We start from the raw sequence: 14751 nt of genomic DNA, 5'->3' as shown, positions 1-14751 counted from the left end.
ACAAAAGAAGTCATTTCACAACTTGGAACCAATTTAACTACTCTTTTACTCCTTGTAATTCCTCTCAATATTCCCTCAAATACATGTACAAAATAATCAAGCATGGAGAAACAAGATTATAGAGGAATCTACTACAATATCAATCAATATGCTCAAGTGGAATCAATTCACACTTGGCGACATTCATGAAAATAAATTAAGAATGCTCATAGTGCAAAGTACATAACTTCCACCCATCTGTCAATCCGGCATAGCCTCGATACGCCTCCAAAATTTTACAGTAGGCAGCAGGGGACTTCTTCTTCTTGTTTCCTAGCTTCTTGCCCGACTGATACATGCATTTACAATACATTTAGTTTTGTATCAAGGGCCATAATCTACGTGCTAATCATAAATATAGAAAACCTTAATTGACTTAACTCTACCTCTTTACCAAATCCTTTCTTTTTTTCCTTTTTCCTATCAATTAATCTCCCCCTTATATGTATCATGATGCAGGAGCATCACCCACACACCTTAGACCATTGCTATAAGGTCAAGGTGCATGAAAGAATCGAATTCCTCTTTCATCTAAAATTTTACTGAGGCATGAGTCGACCCCAACTTCCTTGAGTCGACCCGACCACTGAGCCGCAAACTTCACTTTCTAGACTCCCTGAGAGAGTCGACCCCTACCTTGTAAGTCGATCCCTCAGAGGCATGAGTCGATCCCTAATTCCATGAGTCGACCCTGCCCACAGAGCAGAAAGTTCCATTTTCTGAAACTTTCAGAGAGAGTCGACCCCCATCATTTTTTCTCACCTTCTTCATCCCGGATGAATAGTAACCCGGACTGACAGCGCGTTACTTCATCCCGGTTTTGATCCACTTTCCAAACTCCAAATTTTATAAAATTTTACCTGACATTCTACACTTATAGGGATTTCCAGATTGGCAATATATATCGGCAACGGAGGCTGATTGACCCCCGAAACAATTCACTGAAATCAGAACTTCGACACAGGTTTTCCGCAGCCTCGGAGAACCTTGTCGAAATCCAATTTTCTCCCTTTTAACGCCCTCTAACACTTCTATCTAACCACTCTAGACCACATCCACCCTTTGTATAGCCTAAATTCTTTAGAATACTAGGTAGGGACGGGTATTTATCTTTTTCTTTTTGGAAAATCGAGGTCTTTGCATAGGCTATTTAAGTCACATCAAACACCAAAATTTCCATTTTGCCCTTGCCACTTCATTGCATCTATAATTATGCCATTATCTTTTGATTCTATCCAATTTTACCCCTCATACCAATTTAAGGGTTACTTTATTGTTCTTTTTCCTAAAAAAGAAAAAATTAGGATTATTACAAGTTTGTTCCTGTCTTTTTTGCATCTAGCCTTCTCTCCCAAGTTCTCTCTCATCTTTACTCCTCTTTTGCTTTATTCCTTTTCGTTATCCGTGCATCTCCATTTTCTTCACCTCTCCAATTGTAAACATGATAAACTCATTTAAAATCCCTAAATATATTCTTGATGCCATGGTGATCATGGTCTCTAGCCACTAATCAAGGGCCACAGCAAAACTTTGCTAGGTTTAATCATGTCTCCTCTAACCCCTCTATTTAGTGCATATTTTCTTTTCTTCCATAAACCTTGAGTTCTTTTTCTTAGCATCAAGTCATATTAATCCAAGCTGCAAACTTCAGACTATGATTTGGAGTCAATGGACAAGAGAAAGCCATGATGCACATATCAGAGCAAGTGGAGGTGCTAAAGACGGTATTACAATGAGTTCCCCAAGTCTATGCTTGCTTAGGAAAAGAAGCTCATCAAGAAACCTCTCAATCTCACTCTTAACTAGATGCAATCCTCAGTGTCATACCCATAATCATGGTGGAATTGGCAGAATTGAGCCATGTCCTTGTGAGCTGCTGCCCTCATCTTCTAGGGCCACTGATCGGTTCTTTCAATTTCAAAAATAAACCACGCAATAGCACGTATCCTGTAGGATAGTGATTACGGGTGTCGGTCCACAGGGATTGGAGACAAGTTATTTTTCTTTTAAAAATAAATCACGAAGAAGAATTTGCTAACTTGATTTAACTAAATTAATCTATGAGTATGAATTGAAATTTATCAAAGTGGATGGATCTAGGGTTTGGAATCCACCGCATAGCATTGCATTAGGGACTGTGTTCTTAATTTTATCTTTTGGAGAGGCATGCAAATTGGCTACAAGCCTTTTAAAATAAAAACATAAAGAGTTTTAGGAAGATCCATCTTTGGTATAGCATGAAGTGTCTACCTAAGTATGCTAATCTAGGGTGCAGCACACCTCATCTTCCTAGGCATGGATCATCTTAGACTACTTTAGCAAATATGAATAGTAATTAGCATGCTCAAAGTTTAAATATCATAAAGGAATATTTCATTGAAAATAAGAATTTAAACAAGCTCCAAAATAATAAAAAAAAATAAGAACTACAATTGCCCTGTTACATTGCTAGGGCTTCATCCAGCCCTAGATTGGATGTTTAGCCGCGCATGGCTTCCGGACAAGTGAAAGTCTTCCTCTCCCATTCTTCCCAAAATATCACAAAATATTCTCTTTTCCCCTCCCTTCTTTCTTTTTTTATTTCTTTTCTCTCGTTCTCGGCTCTCTTCTTCTCTTCACCGAAACAGGGTCTCCCCTGTTTCTTTCGAACCGAGCTTCCCCTTTCCTTCTTCTTCGTCATCCTCTTATAGATCGCCGAAGACCAGTGATGGATCCCCAGAGAGGAGGAGGGCGTGGTCTGCGGTCTTTGATCTCGCTGAGGCTTGATTGTTGCACGCGAGATCGCTGGAGAAGGGCGTGAATCCGTGGGAATGGCTGGATCTCGCGTTCCTTGATGGCTAGAAACGGAAGGAGGTGGCTCCGGATGAAGGGCGCCGCGGGATCGCCGGGAGGCTGATGCGGAATGTTTGGATCTCGGAGAAGACGGGGACGGAGCTAGAGACGGATGCCGATCTGGAAGCAGCTGGGTTACCGGCTGTTGGGAAGGAGATAATCCGGAACAGGGGATGCGACATAGCTTGAAACGGACTCGTTGAATGCAGACGGCTGGGATCGCGGAGGAGTGGTCATTGGCTGCACTGCTGATGGCGGAATACCCGGGGATGAAGACGATGCCACAGATGTTTGGATGTGGAAGACGCCCGGCTGGATGCATCGCGGGAGAAGTGGGAACGTAATCTAGCTATGGCTGCTGGGAGTGGATCGGGCGGCGTCACGGGCGGAAGAAGGGCCAGAGGATCTAGTCGCGGGATCGTCGGGGGGGGGGGGGCTGTCGTGGACGGTCGTGGTGCTTACAGGGAGGAAGAAGATGAACAGTGGGATTAGTGTATATATATATTTTTTTGTAACACTGTTCATATGAACAGTGTTTTCACGGAACACTGTTCATATGAACAGTGATTCCAGTGATTTTTCCCAAAATTACTGTGGATATTATTATTTTTTTTAGTTTTAAAATTATAAATTTTATACGAAGGCAGGTAAGGAATTGGTTGGGAATTGGCTTTGGATTTGAGGTGGGTCAAAATTATTGATTTGCTTGAACTCGTTCTCGAGCTCAATGTAATTTAAATTTAATTCTTGCTAAACTGCTTCAGACCAAACTCGACTAGATAAAATAAACAAGACTGTGACTTAATAAAAAGTGTTACTCAAACCTTTTCCCTATACAAGAATAATTAATTATAACTTTCAATCTAATCAGGACCAAAACTCATTTAGTTATAACCTTAGCTTGATTACAACTCCATCAGGTTACTAAACCGGGTCAACACAATCTCCTCCTTATATATTTTCATGAAAGATTACAACCAGGAGAGAGACAAGTTTAGAGTCTGTTTTGAAAAAAGAATTATTTATCTCTTACCATATTTTAAATTTATTTCAATGTTTATTCAATTTTATGGTAAAATATGTATTTATCAGTTTAAAAACATTGATAAGGGCTATGGAAAGATAACTAAATTATAAATTATTAAGCACTTATCAACTTCATATAGCTTTGGTTATGGATCTCCATGATGATTTGTCCTAGGGAGGTATTAAGAGGAGTACACCTCTCAAACCTCCAAGGAAGACTTCTTGGTTAATGGGGACCTTCTTCATTCCTCCTTGGCTTTTTACCAGGCTCTTTTGGGTCTTTCTGAGGCCGCTTATTATTCTTCTTTTTACCGGATTTGCCCCTGATCGATTCACACAGAGCTATCATGGCCTCCTAGGTGTTGATATACTTATCGATCCTAACCATGAACTCGACGTAGTCTCTCAGGAACCTCTCTTCTAGGAAGAAAAGGAACCGAGATATCTTCAGTTTGCTCCTTATAGCGGACATAGCAACCAAGTGATTCAAATTGCGGACTTTCGATGTAGCTATATTAAAGTGGATGACATAGCCCTATGGGGACTCGTCCTCCCTCTACTTGATGGCAAAGAGGAAAACTCTTCTTTTGCCTCATGCTGCAAATGAAGTAGGCAGCGAACATACTATCGAACTGCTCGAGTGAATGAATGGAGCTCGACTGTAGCCCCGTGTACCACAACTGGGCTACATTCTAAAGCATGGCAGGGAAGGCTCTATACGATACCGCGTCAATGGCCCCTTGGAACATCATGAGAGCTTTGAAACTCTCCCAGTGGTCTAGTAGGTCTGTGGTACCATCATAAGTCTCTAACCATAGCATCTTAAAATAAGAAGGGATATGTTTCTCATTTATTTTTGCTAAGAATGGGGGCTTAGTGGTGAACTCCACTTTCCTTCCTTGCTTCGTCTGGTGCCGCCTCAGGGCCTTGAGGTAGCGGTCCATCTCCTCAAACTTGCGACTGATGTCCGCCTCCCTCCTAGAGGCTCTTTTGGACCAGCAAGGAGATGAGTGACTAGATGTTGACTCTTGCCAGGATGGAGAATTGAAGGACCGATGCTGAGGATCCTACAAAGGACTCTACGACTAAGAGTGATGATTGTGTGGGTTCTTTCTGGGGCTTCGGGGATGGGTAGGATGGCTTTGCTGAACCATCCAAAGCTCCAAGGAGGGAAATGATGGCCCGATTGCATCGGGACTTCTCGATGGCTCAACTCGTGAGCCTACTACTGTTGCTACTGCTGATCGATGGTTGACTACTGCAAGCTTCCGATGGTTATGGTCAGTGCTTGAACCTATTGCATGAGTAGTTGAAACTGCTCAAGTGTAACTGTTAGTGTCGTTTGTGATTTTGGTGGAGGTGGAGCTTTCTACAGGCTTTGCAAAGGGTCATTGGACTCCTTCAGTGTGCTTGGTTGAGCATTAGAAGGTGTTGCCTGTACCCATCCAGACTTCATAGTGATGAGTTGTCAGCTTTTTGGAGAAGAAATCTCCTATAATGGGATTAGGGCTCTTCCTTTAAAACCAATCTATTGCTATTGAGGATTGGTTTGACCTAGGCACTGAGTGAAAGACGATGTTGGAGGGCTTGGCGGTGAGCTGCTCGAGTCGTGCAAAGTGTAATTCGTTTAATACTGCCTTGGAGAACTCGAGTTGCGATTGGGACTTTGATCCATAGCCAAGCGTTGACCTAAAATAATAAAGACGAAAAAGTTCTCTTGTCGGAGAGTGTCCGGTGGGGGACCCTTTGATGCCTAAGTCAGAACGATGCTCAAGGAATAGAGAAGATTTTTGAAAGTGACAATGCAATAGTTTGCATCTAGAAGGTCCCATTGAGAATGGATTGTATGAGCGATAGCCAACGCTCGCCGTCGATGGATTCAGGCATGTGGTTCGGCTATGATCCATAGGCCATCACACATTTTGAGGATTACATATGGGCTTTTCGCATGCGCATGACATCCTACATGTCTCGCAGGTGTGGTTTTGGAAAGCACCTGGGATTGTGGCCGAGGCATTGCTAGCTGTGAGAAATTTTGAAATTGGAAAGGTCTCCTGCGTGCTTCTTGGGCTTGCCACATGGTAAATCTTAATTCGTAGACCAAAGGCTTCATAGAGAGTTTTGATTGTGTAGTCTTTTAGATGAACTATAATCGGCTTCAAGGCACACTAGCTAGTATAAAAGTAGAAGCATATTATCCAAAGCCGATTTCCACTGCAACGTCGATGGCCATTGGAAAAGGAACTGCCCTTCATACCTCGAGAGCCTAAAGAACAAAAAGGCTGACACACCTTCTGAAGGTATGTTAGACTTGCTCGTAATTGAAACTAACCTTACGGTTTCTTCTACTTCTAGTTGGGTTTTGGATTCTGGTTCTAGTGCTCATTTGTGCACTACTATGCAGGGTCTAAAGAAAAGTAGGAGGCTGGCGAAAGGTGCAGTAACCCTTCGGGTTGGCAACGGGGCAAGAGTTGCTGCTGTAGCAGTGGGCACCTATCCTCTGCGATTACCGTCTGGATTTAGTTTATTGCTTAAAGACTGTTATTATGTCCCTGCTGCTAGCAGGAATTTGATTTCTATTTCGTGTTTAATACAGGATGGTCATGTTTTGACCTTTGACAAAGACTGTTGTTCTATTTATTTTAGAAATAAATTAGTTGTACGTGGTTTCATGATTGACAGTCTCTATCACTTGCATGTTGATGTGTCTGTGAATGTGTCTGAGCAAGTAGTGAATGCCATAGGATCTAAAAGATCCAGAGATGAGATAAACCAAAAGTATTTGTAGCACCTCAGGTTTGGCCATATTGGAGAGGACAAAATGAACAAAATGGAGAAAGATGGGCTTCTCGGCCCATTGACTTCTGAGTCATATCCAGTTTGTGAGTCATATCTTCAAGGAAAAATGGCTAGATTGCCCTTTGTAGGACATGGGGGAGAGGACCACTGAAATACTTACTCTGGTATATACTGATGTGTGTGGCCCATTTGATGTGTCAGCCAGGGGTCGTTATTCGTATTTCTTTACCTTTACCGATGACTATTCACGATATAGGTATGTGTATCTTATGAGATACAAATCTGAGTCTTTTGAAAAGTTCAAAGAGTTCAGAAATGAAGTAGAAAAACAGACCGGAAAAACCCTTAAGGTTCTTCGATCAGATCGAGGAGGAGAATACCTTAGTGAAAAATTTCGGGACTATCTCAAAAAAAATGGCATAGTCTCACAATGGATGCCTCCGGGTACACCTCAACTCAACGGGGTGTCAGAAAGGAGGAATCGGACTCTATTGGATATGGTCCGATCCATGATGAGCTTCACTGATCTACCTATGTTTCTTTGGGGAGATGCCTTATTATCCGCAGTTTACTTATTGAATAGAGTTCCCTCTAAATCCGTTCCTACCACACCGTATGAGATATGGCATGGTAAGAAGCCGAGTCTTGGTCATCTCAAGATTTGGGGATGTCCGGCCCACATCAAGCGACTACAGACGGACAAGTTAGAGCCTAGGACCATAAGTGCTCGTTTCATTGGATATCTTAAAGAGTCATTAGGATACAATTTTTACATCTTAAAAGATCACAATGTGTTTGTGAGCCGACATACCGTCTTATTGGAAAAGTAGTTTATCCTTGATAGAGGCAGTGGGAGGAAAATTGAGCTTGAAGAGAAAGTCTCTGAAAAGCAACGAGTAATGGATCCTATAGAACCTATTCATACAGAGGCAATACACATAGTACCTCCTCCACCTCGTAAATCTAGTAGGGTCTCCCATCCTTCCGATAGATACTTAGGTATACTAGTAGAGGACACCGAGGAAATGTTCCTCATGGGAGATAGGGAACATATACAGGATCCCAATACCTACAATGAGGCGATATCTGATATCGATTTCGAGAAATGGCTGGAAGCCATGAAGTCAGAGATAGACTCCATGTATTCCAACCAAGTCTGGACTTTAGTAGATCCACCAGAAGGTATAGTACCTATTGGATGCAAATGGATCTATAAAAGAAAGATAGGTTCGGATGGAAAGGTAGAGACCTATAAGGCAAGGCTAGTGGCGAAAGGGTATAGTTAGCGCGAAGGCATTGACTATCAGGAGACCTTTTCACCTGTAGCCATGCTAAAATCCATTCGAACATTGCTTGCCATTGCAGCATTTCATGATTATGAAATATGGCAGATGGATGTGAAAACTGCTTTTCTGAATGGATATCTTGATGAAGATATCTATATGGAGCAGCTTTTGGATTTCACTTTCAGTGATGGAGATCACAAGGTCTGCAAGCTGCAAAGGTCCATCTATGGACTAAAGCAAGCATCTCGGAGTTGGAACACTCATTTCAATGATGCGATCAAATCGTTTGATTTCATCAAGAACGAAGAGGAACCGTGTGTTTACAAGAAGGTTAGTGGGAGTGCTGTCATGTTCCTCGTACTGTACGTGGATGACATCCTCTTGATTGGGAATGATGTTCCCATGCTAACCTCGGTCAAGGTCTGGTTGTCAAAAGAGTTCTCCATGAAAGACCTTGGGGAAGCATCCTACATTTTGGGGATTAAGGTCTATGGAGATAGATCTAAGAGGTTACTTGGCCTATCACAGAAGATATATATATAGGAGGTGCTGAAAATGTTCAGCATGGAAAACTCCAAAAGGGGTCTATTACACCTTAGGCATGGGATTCATCTCTCCAAGAAGATGTGCCCCAACACATCTGAAGAGATTCAACGCATGAGCAGGATCCCTTATGCTTCGACAATAAGGAGTCTCATGTATGCCATGCTGTGTACACGACCTAATATAACCCTTGCTGTGAGTGTCACTAGCAGATATCAGTCGAATTCAGGCGAAGAGCACTGGACAGCTGTGAAGAACATTCTTAAGTACTTAAGAAGAACTAAAGATTTGTTCTTGGTTTTTGGAGGATCATCAGAGTTAAAGGTAGAAGGATACACAGATTCAGATTTCATGACTGATATTGATGATAAAAAGTCTACATCTGGATATGTGTTCTTGTGCAATGGTGGTACGGTAAATTGGAAGAGTTTCAAACAACCGATCATTACTGATTCTACCATGGAAGCTGAGTATATCGCCGCCTCTGAAGCTGCAAAGAAAGCCTTCTGGTTCAAGAAATTCATTGCAGAGCTAGATGTAATGCCATCAGATGCCATCACACTCTACTGCGATAATAATGGCGCCATAGCTCTTGCTAAGGAGCCAAGGTCTCATCAGAAGTCCAAGCATATAGAGCGGCGCTTTCACCTCATACGCGATTATCTCGAGAAGAAATATGTCGAGGTGTAGAGAGTAGACTCCGCAGAAAACGTGGCGGACCCGCTCACTATGCAGTTAAATCAGCAGAAGACTGAAGCCCACCTTGAGAAGATGGGATTTAGATATATGACTGATTGGTTTTAGTGCAAGTGGGAGATTGTTAGATGCATGCCCTAGAAGCCAATCTGGCAGACACATTATTAATTCTGGGACATAAATTTGTACTTGACTTTATTATTATTGAATAATAAATGGGCATTCTTTTCATTCATATTGTTTATGTGTCTATGAATCGTCCAAGAAATTAATAAGATGATGATACATATTCTAAAGAGTTGAGAATTTGAGCCATGTATCATTGGTGATTAATTTCTAAATGCTCCTGATCAATGGATCATCACGAGGACGGTGATCGATCCGATCAGTGCACAGATTGCTTTCCTTATAGATGGACGAGACTCGAGTTCACAGTGTAGGGACACTGAAGTGAGAGTGCAGGTGCTTGTTAGAGAACAAGGGTACTGAGCGTGACCAAGACAAGAAGTCACTTGGATGTCTATCCACTCGTCAGTGACTTGCTTGATGTTGCAGTAGTGTGACTGGTCCTTTGACCTGCGGTGCTTCGGCTATTCACAGTGAGGTTATTGTAGTTTGACTGCACATATACATGGTCTCTAGTCATATGGGTCCTTGTTGTGTAGATTGGCTGCAGTAGGTTCATTGTAGGAGTAGGGTATGCACTTACATGGAATCTATCGATCTTGATAGAAGAGGAGTGATCCTATGTGATTTGTTAGACTGAGTTCTAAAACCTTGGCCAGGGCAGTAATATAAAGTGGAGAAAGAGTTTTTCACTATCGAACTCAAGTCAAATAAATCTAGACATATGACAGACGACGGGGTTTGACGAGTTATCCATGACCTCCGGTCTGTAGGGATCCACGATAGAAGGACGGTATCATACGATAACTGTACCTAGAGGTTCATCATTCTATTCTGCTGGGTGGCCACTACATACTGCTAGGTGTCACTGGTGGATGGTGAGACTCACAGGGATCATCTTGATGGTCGATAATTCCTGGTGAGTTGAGTTGGAATTGTTTCAACCCATTGAAAGAAGTTTTCAATGATATTGTGATAGAGATTGCAATATATCTCACTACCAGTCAGAATAGAACCTATGGGGTCACACACATTAGAGGTATTGACCGATCCGATGGTTGAATGTGATTAGAAATCACAAATAATCAATTAGATTGATAAATGGTTAACCCGCTAAGAGTTAGTGGTTAGAAGAAGGAATAATTGCAATCGGATTGCAATTTAATTTAATTAATTGGATTTAATTAATTGGACTTGATTATGAATCCTACTTGGAGTGGGATTCATAAAGTCCTAATTGGATTAGGATTTTAAATTAAATTAGAATCCTATTTGGAATAGGATTTCTAAAGTCCTAATTGTCTCAGGGCTGAAATTTAAACAAGTCCTGATTAGATTAGGATTTTCTCAAGTCCTAATTAATTTTAATTTTAATCTAATTAATTAAATGACTCCTAATTGGATTAGGATTGAAGAGTTCAATAGATTCATGGTTCAATTAAATTCTAATTGGATTAGGATTTGGAGGAATTAAATTGGGTTCATTTAATCCTTTTTAGAAAAAAATTGGGTCCCTAACTATGTGGCTAAACCCACCCCACTTAATCATGTTAAGTGGGGTGTGAGAATAGAAGGGAGAAGAGGGAGGGGCCCACGCCCCTCCCTTGCTTGCGTGAGATGAAAAGGAGGGGCTATGCTCATCCTTATCTATTATGGCATTAAAAGGAGAGAGGTTTTGGCCCCTCCGATTCATGCCATTTTTCTGGGAGTTCACGGCAGCAAGTCCCTTCTTCCTTCCTCCTTTCAGCCACAAGGGAAAAGAAAAAGAAAGGGAGGCGTGGTGGCCCTTCTTCCTCCCATTCTTGGTTCCAACAAAAAGAAAAAGGAAAAGGCTGCAAGTGTGTTGTTCTTGTTCCTTTTGATCCATCCTTCTTCCTCCTCCTCCCTAAGCATTCAAGAGTTGATTGAAAGGGAGGACTTCAGTCATCAAAAGCCATCTCTGCAAGGGAGCTATCACCCCGGGGAGATACGAAGGCTTCGATCGGTTCAATATTTCGTGTGGATACCCGTAGAGGCCGGACGCGTGTGCGGCTTCTATTGAACCTTCACCAAATACCTCGTGAATCAGATTTGCGGAGACCATCTACCCGCACAAGATAAAGATCTGATCTTCTTAATGATTTTAAAATGATTTAAAATAATTTAATTCTAATCCATCTACAAACGAAAGGTTTTAAAATACGTTCATGCGATGAACGGATCCCGCATATGTTTTCCGCTGCAATCTGAAAATTATTTCGAAATTTTCATGGCATATGAGGGATGCTAACAGGGGCTTACAGGAGATCATAACAGTTCTGAACGCTACAAAAGCAGGAGGAGAGCCCCAATTTTCCTCGGCCATCTCAAGGGGGGACAACGTGACTGGGCGGGTGACCTCCGCGCATGAAGAAGAGTCTGATCTGCTACCACCCATGGGTGCGTTGTCCTATCCTCGAAGATTCGAACATTCCTTCTATCCAGCTGTGGTAAGCCAAGTAGGCTACCCTGATCCCCGGACTCTCCAAACCCAACCTCCACAAGAAAGTCTCCAAAAAAAGCAGGAAGTCCTCTGTCGTCAACCACCCCTATTGAGGGGCCTAGAGGCTTGAGGCGCACTCCCAGATCTGGGTGGCCCTCGGGCATCCAAGAATGACATGAAAAATGGACTCCTCCACTCCCGGGCAGTCCGAGTACTCAGGCGAAATGTGCATCTCTTGTCGGGCTAGCATGTCTCTAGTAGGCAGACGACCTCAAGCCACTTTCCAGACGAATAAGGCAACTCTGTGATGAATGCGGAGCCTCCATGTCTAACCTCCTTTAATCTGGCGCGCCAGTGCCCTCCTGACCACCCAGACTACTTTGTCCTCTCAGTCATGCTCCATACCCTCCTATTCCGATTAGACATGAAAGAAAATGATAAAATGAGGCAGATCTGAATATCTTATCTTACAGTATTTAAAGCAAATTGGATGATCATCTATTTCTCTTTCGCCCTAAGGATGCGGTGCTATTTAGAATGTGCATTTGTCCAGCAACTATCTAGCCTTTTGCGCGTCTCAAGCCCCAGGTTGTAATTTGCGTACGCTCGTTTCCTCCGGTCCTACGCTCCTTTCCGGGTAGTTCTATATACACCCCCCCTATTGCTCAGGACACCCCCCAAAAACCAAAAAAAAAATACCCAAACTAACCTTTAGTGTAATTACCATATTGCCCTTGAAATTTTCTCATACACCCCCCCCCCCTTCCTCCTCCTCCGTTTCGTTTTGAAAAGAAAAAAAAAAACCCCCCTCAAACCCCCTTAAACCCCTCGATCCATTTACATCGTTTAGGCGATCTTTGAAGGAGATTTAAGCCCCATTCGAAGCATGGACAAGCAACCAGTGATTTGGGACGAAGAATCGGCCGCAAAGGTACGTGTTCCACCTTGTTTCGAAATTTTTTTTTTTTCACGGTTCGTGCTCCGTTCGGCACTGGCTCGCCGAACAAAAGGCTTCTGTTCGGCTAAACAGTGCCGAACAGAAGCCTTCTGTTCGGTTGAACAGTGCCGAACAGAAGCCTTCTGTTCGGCAACCCTCAACCGAACAGATCTGTTCGGCTGCACAGTGCCGAACAGAAGGCTTCTGTCCGGCACTGTTCAGCCGAACAGAAGCCTTTTGTTCGGCGATCCAGTGCCGAACGGAGCACGAACCGTGAAAAAAAAAAATTTCGGGAGAAGCCGGCGAGGTGGTTCCGGGAGAAGCCGGCGAGGTGGTCGGAGATCGGGAGAATGCCGGCGACGAGAGGGAGAAGGGGGAACGGGGGGGTTTTGGGCGTTGGCGAGGTGTTTTGGAGGGGAAGAGCGGGGTGGGGGGGGTTTGGGGGGTGTAGAGAGCAATTTAGGTGAGGGGGTGGGGAGGGTGGGGGGTAATTTAGGAATTTTTAATTTTTTAGGGGTGTCCTTAGCAAATGGGGGGGTGTAGAGAGTATTTAATTTTTTTTAATTTTTGGGGGGTGTCCTGAGCAATAGGGGGGGTGTATATAGAACCACCCCTCCTTTCCAGAGACGGCAGCCCCGTCCATTTACGAAAATACGCCAGCCGAACACCGCAGATGGTCTTGCTCATCAATTCCACTATTAGGAGCTGTTCGATCACTATCAGACGACACCACGTGGCCTGACCCTCTCCTACCCCGCGAGGGAGGGAGAAGCGAAGAAGCCATATTTGCTCGCTCCGCCCAAACCCGCTTTTCTTTTCTCCTCCGCCTCTCGCGATCTCGTAATGCTACTCCCCTCCCCCTTTTCTTTCCCCCGAAGCTTTCCTCTCCCTTCGAGCTCTGACCCCTAACCACTTCCATTTTCCTTCGATCCAACAAACCCTAGCGGAGAATCGTCGTTCCCCCAGCAGGAGATGGCCTTCATGGCGGTGCTCGAGTCCGATCTGCGGGCCCTTTCCGCCGAAGCCCGCCGCAGGTACCCGGCGGTGAAAGACGCTGCGGAGCACGCGATCTTGAAGGTAGCCATCAGTGGATCTCTCGTTCGATCCCCGTTCATTTACTGGTCGATCCGTGAGATGTTACCTTAAAAATCTTGAGGCTTCGGTGTTGCTGCTTCAATTCAGTTGCGGTAGATTCCGCCACTTGTGATTGAAAGTACACACGTTTAAATACTATAATTTAGACGAGATATAAGCTACTTTTTACTTATATCCATAGAAATTTGATATATTTAGTGGCTTGTGGAGCATGGGATCACTTATTGCGGTGGAAGTTTAATAGACTTATGAAAAAAATTCTTTCGTAAGCAAGTGGGCGTACTAGATATCATATAGGTTTGTTGGTTTTCATGTTAATTTTGATATAACTGGTCATGCTCTTGAAATTATACATGACAGCTGCAGATGAACTTCTAATTTGGCTGTTTGCGTTACTCTAAGATGATTTTTATGGAACAGAAAATTATTGATCTTAGGCTGAATGAACTGTTATTTTCATTTTTGACCTTGTTATGTGGACTACTGAGTGAGTTATATTGTAAATGCCACGTCTCATGATGTTGTCTTCAGCTACGTTCGCTGTCAAGTTCGAATGACATTTCTCATAATGGGGACATATTGAGGATATTTCTCATGGCATGCGATGTTAAATCGGTAAAACTGAGTGCCATTGGACTATCATGTTTGCAAAAGCTCATATCACATGATGCGGTTGCACCATCAGCTCTGGGAGAAATACTATCCACTTTGAAAGATGTAAGCTTCTCCCATATCAACATGCAAATTTAGAAAAACTATTTTCGCTTTTCTGTCCTTATTGTTTGATGATGTATGCTTATACATGGCTATAGAAAATGCCCAGCTTGTGTAATGATGCTCTTATTCATTTCTCTATCCATGGAATGCCTCTTACTTTAGTTCAAATAAGGAAATGGTCTTTTCTCATGTCT

The 14751-nt window shown here is 43.0% G+C and overlaps 1 protein-coding gene across 1 annotated transcript in view; it reads left to right on the top strand.

The window, feature by feature from the left end:
* Nucleotides 1-13468: 13468 nt before the first annotated feature.
* The window catches only part of LOC103696246 (protein MON2 homolog), a 107800-nt gene continuing 106517 nt past the window's right edge, over nt 13469-14751 (top strand). The window contains 2 exon segments of the mRNA XM_039131905.1: nt 13469-13822; nt 14372-14557. Of these exon segments, the coding sequence (XP_038987833.1) occupies nt 13718-13822; nt 14372-14557 (291 nt within the window). The 5' untranslated portion in view covers nt 13469-13717.

Source organism: Phoenix dactylifera, chromosome 11 (genome assembly GCF_009389715.1).
Source record: "Phoenix dactylifera cultivar Barhee BC4 chromosome 11, palm_55x_up_171113_PBpolish2nd_filt_p, whole genome shotgun sequence".
NCBI lineage: Eukaryota > Viridiplantae > Streptophyta > Magnoliopsida > Arecales > Arecaceae > Phoenix > Phoenix dactylifera.
The sequence above is the reverse complement of the archived record's forward strand: the minus strand, read 5'-3'. Positions and strand labels throughout refer to the sequence as shown.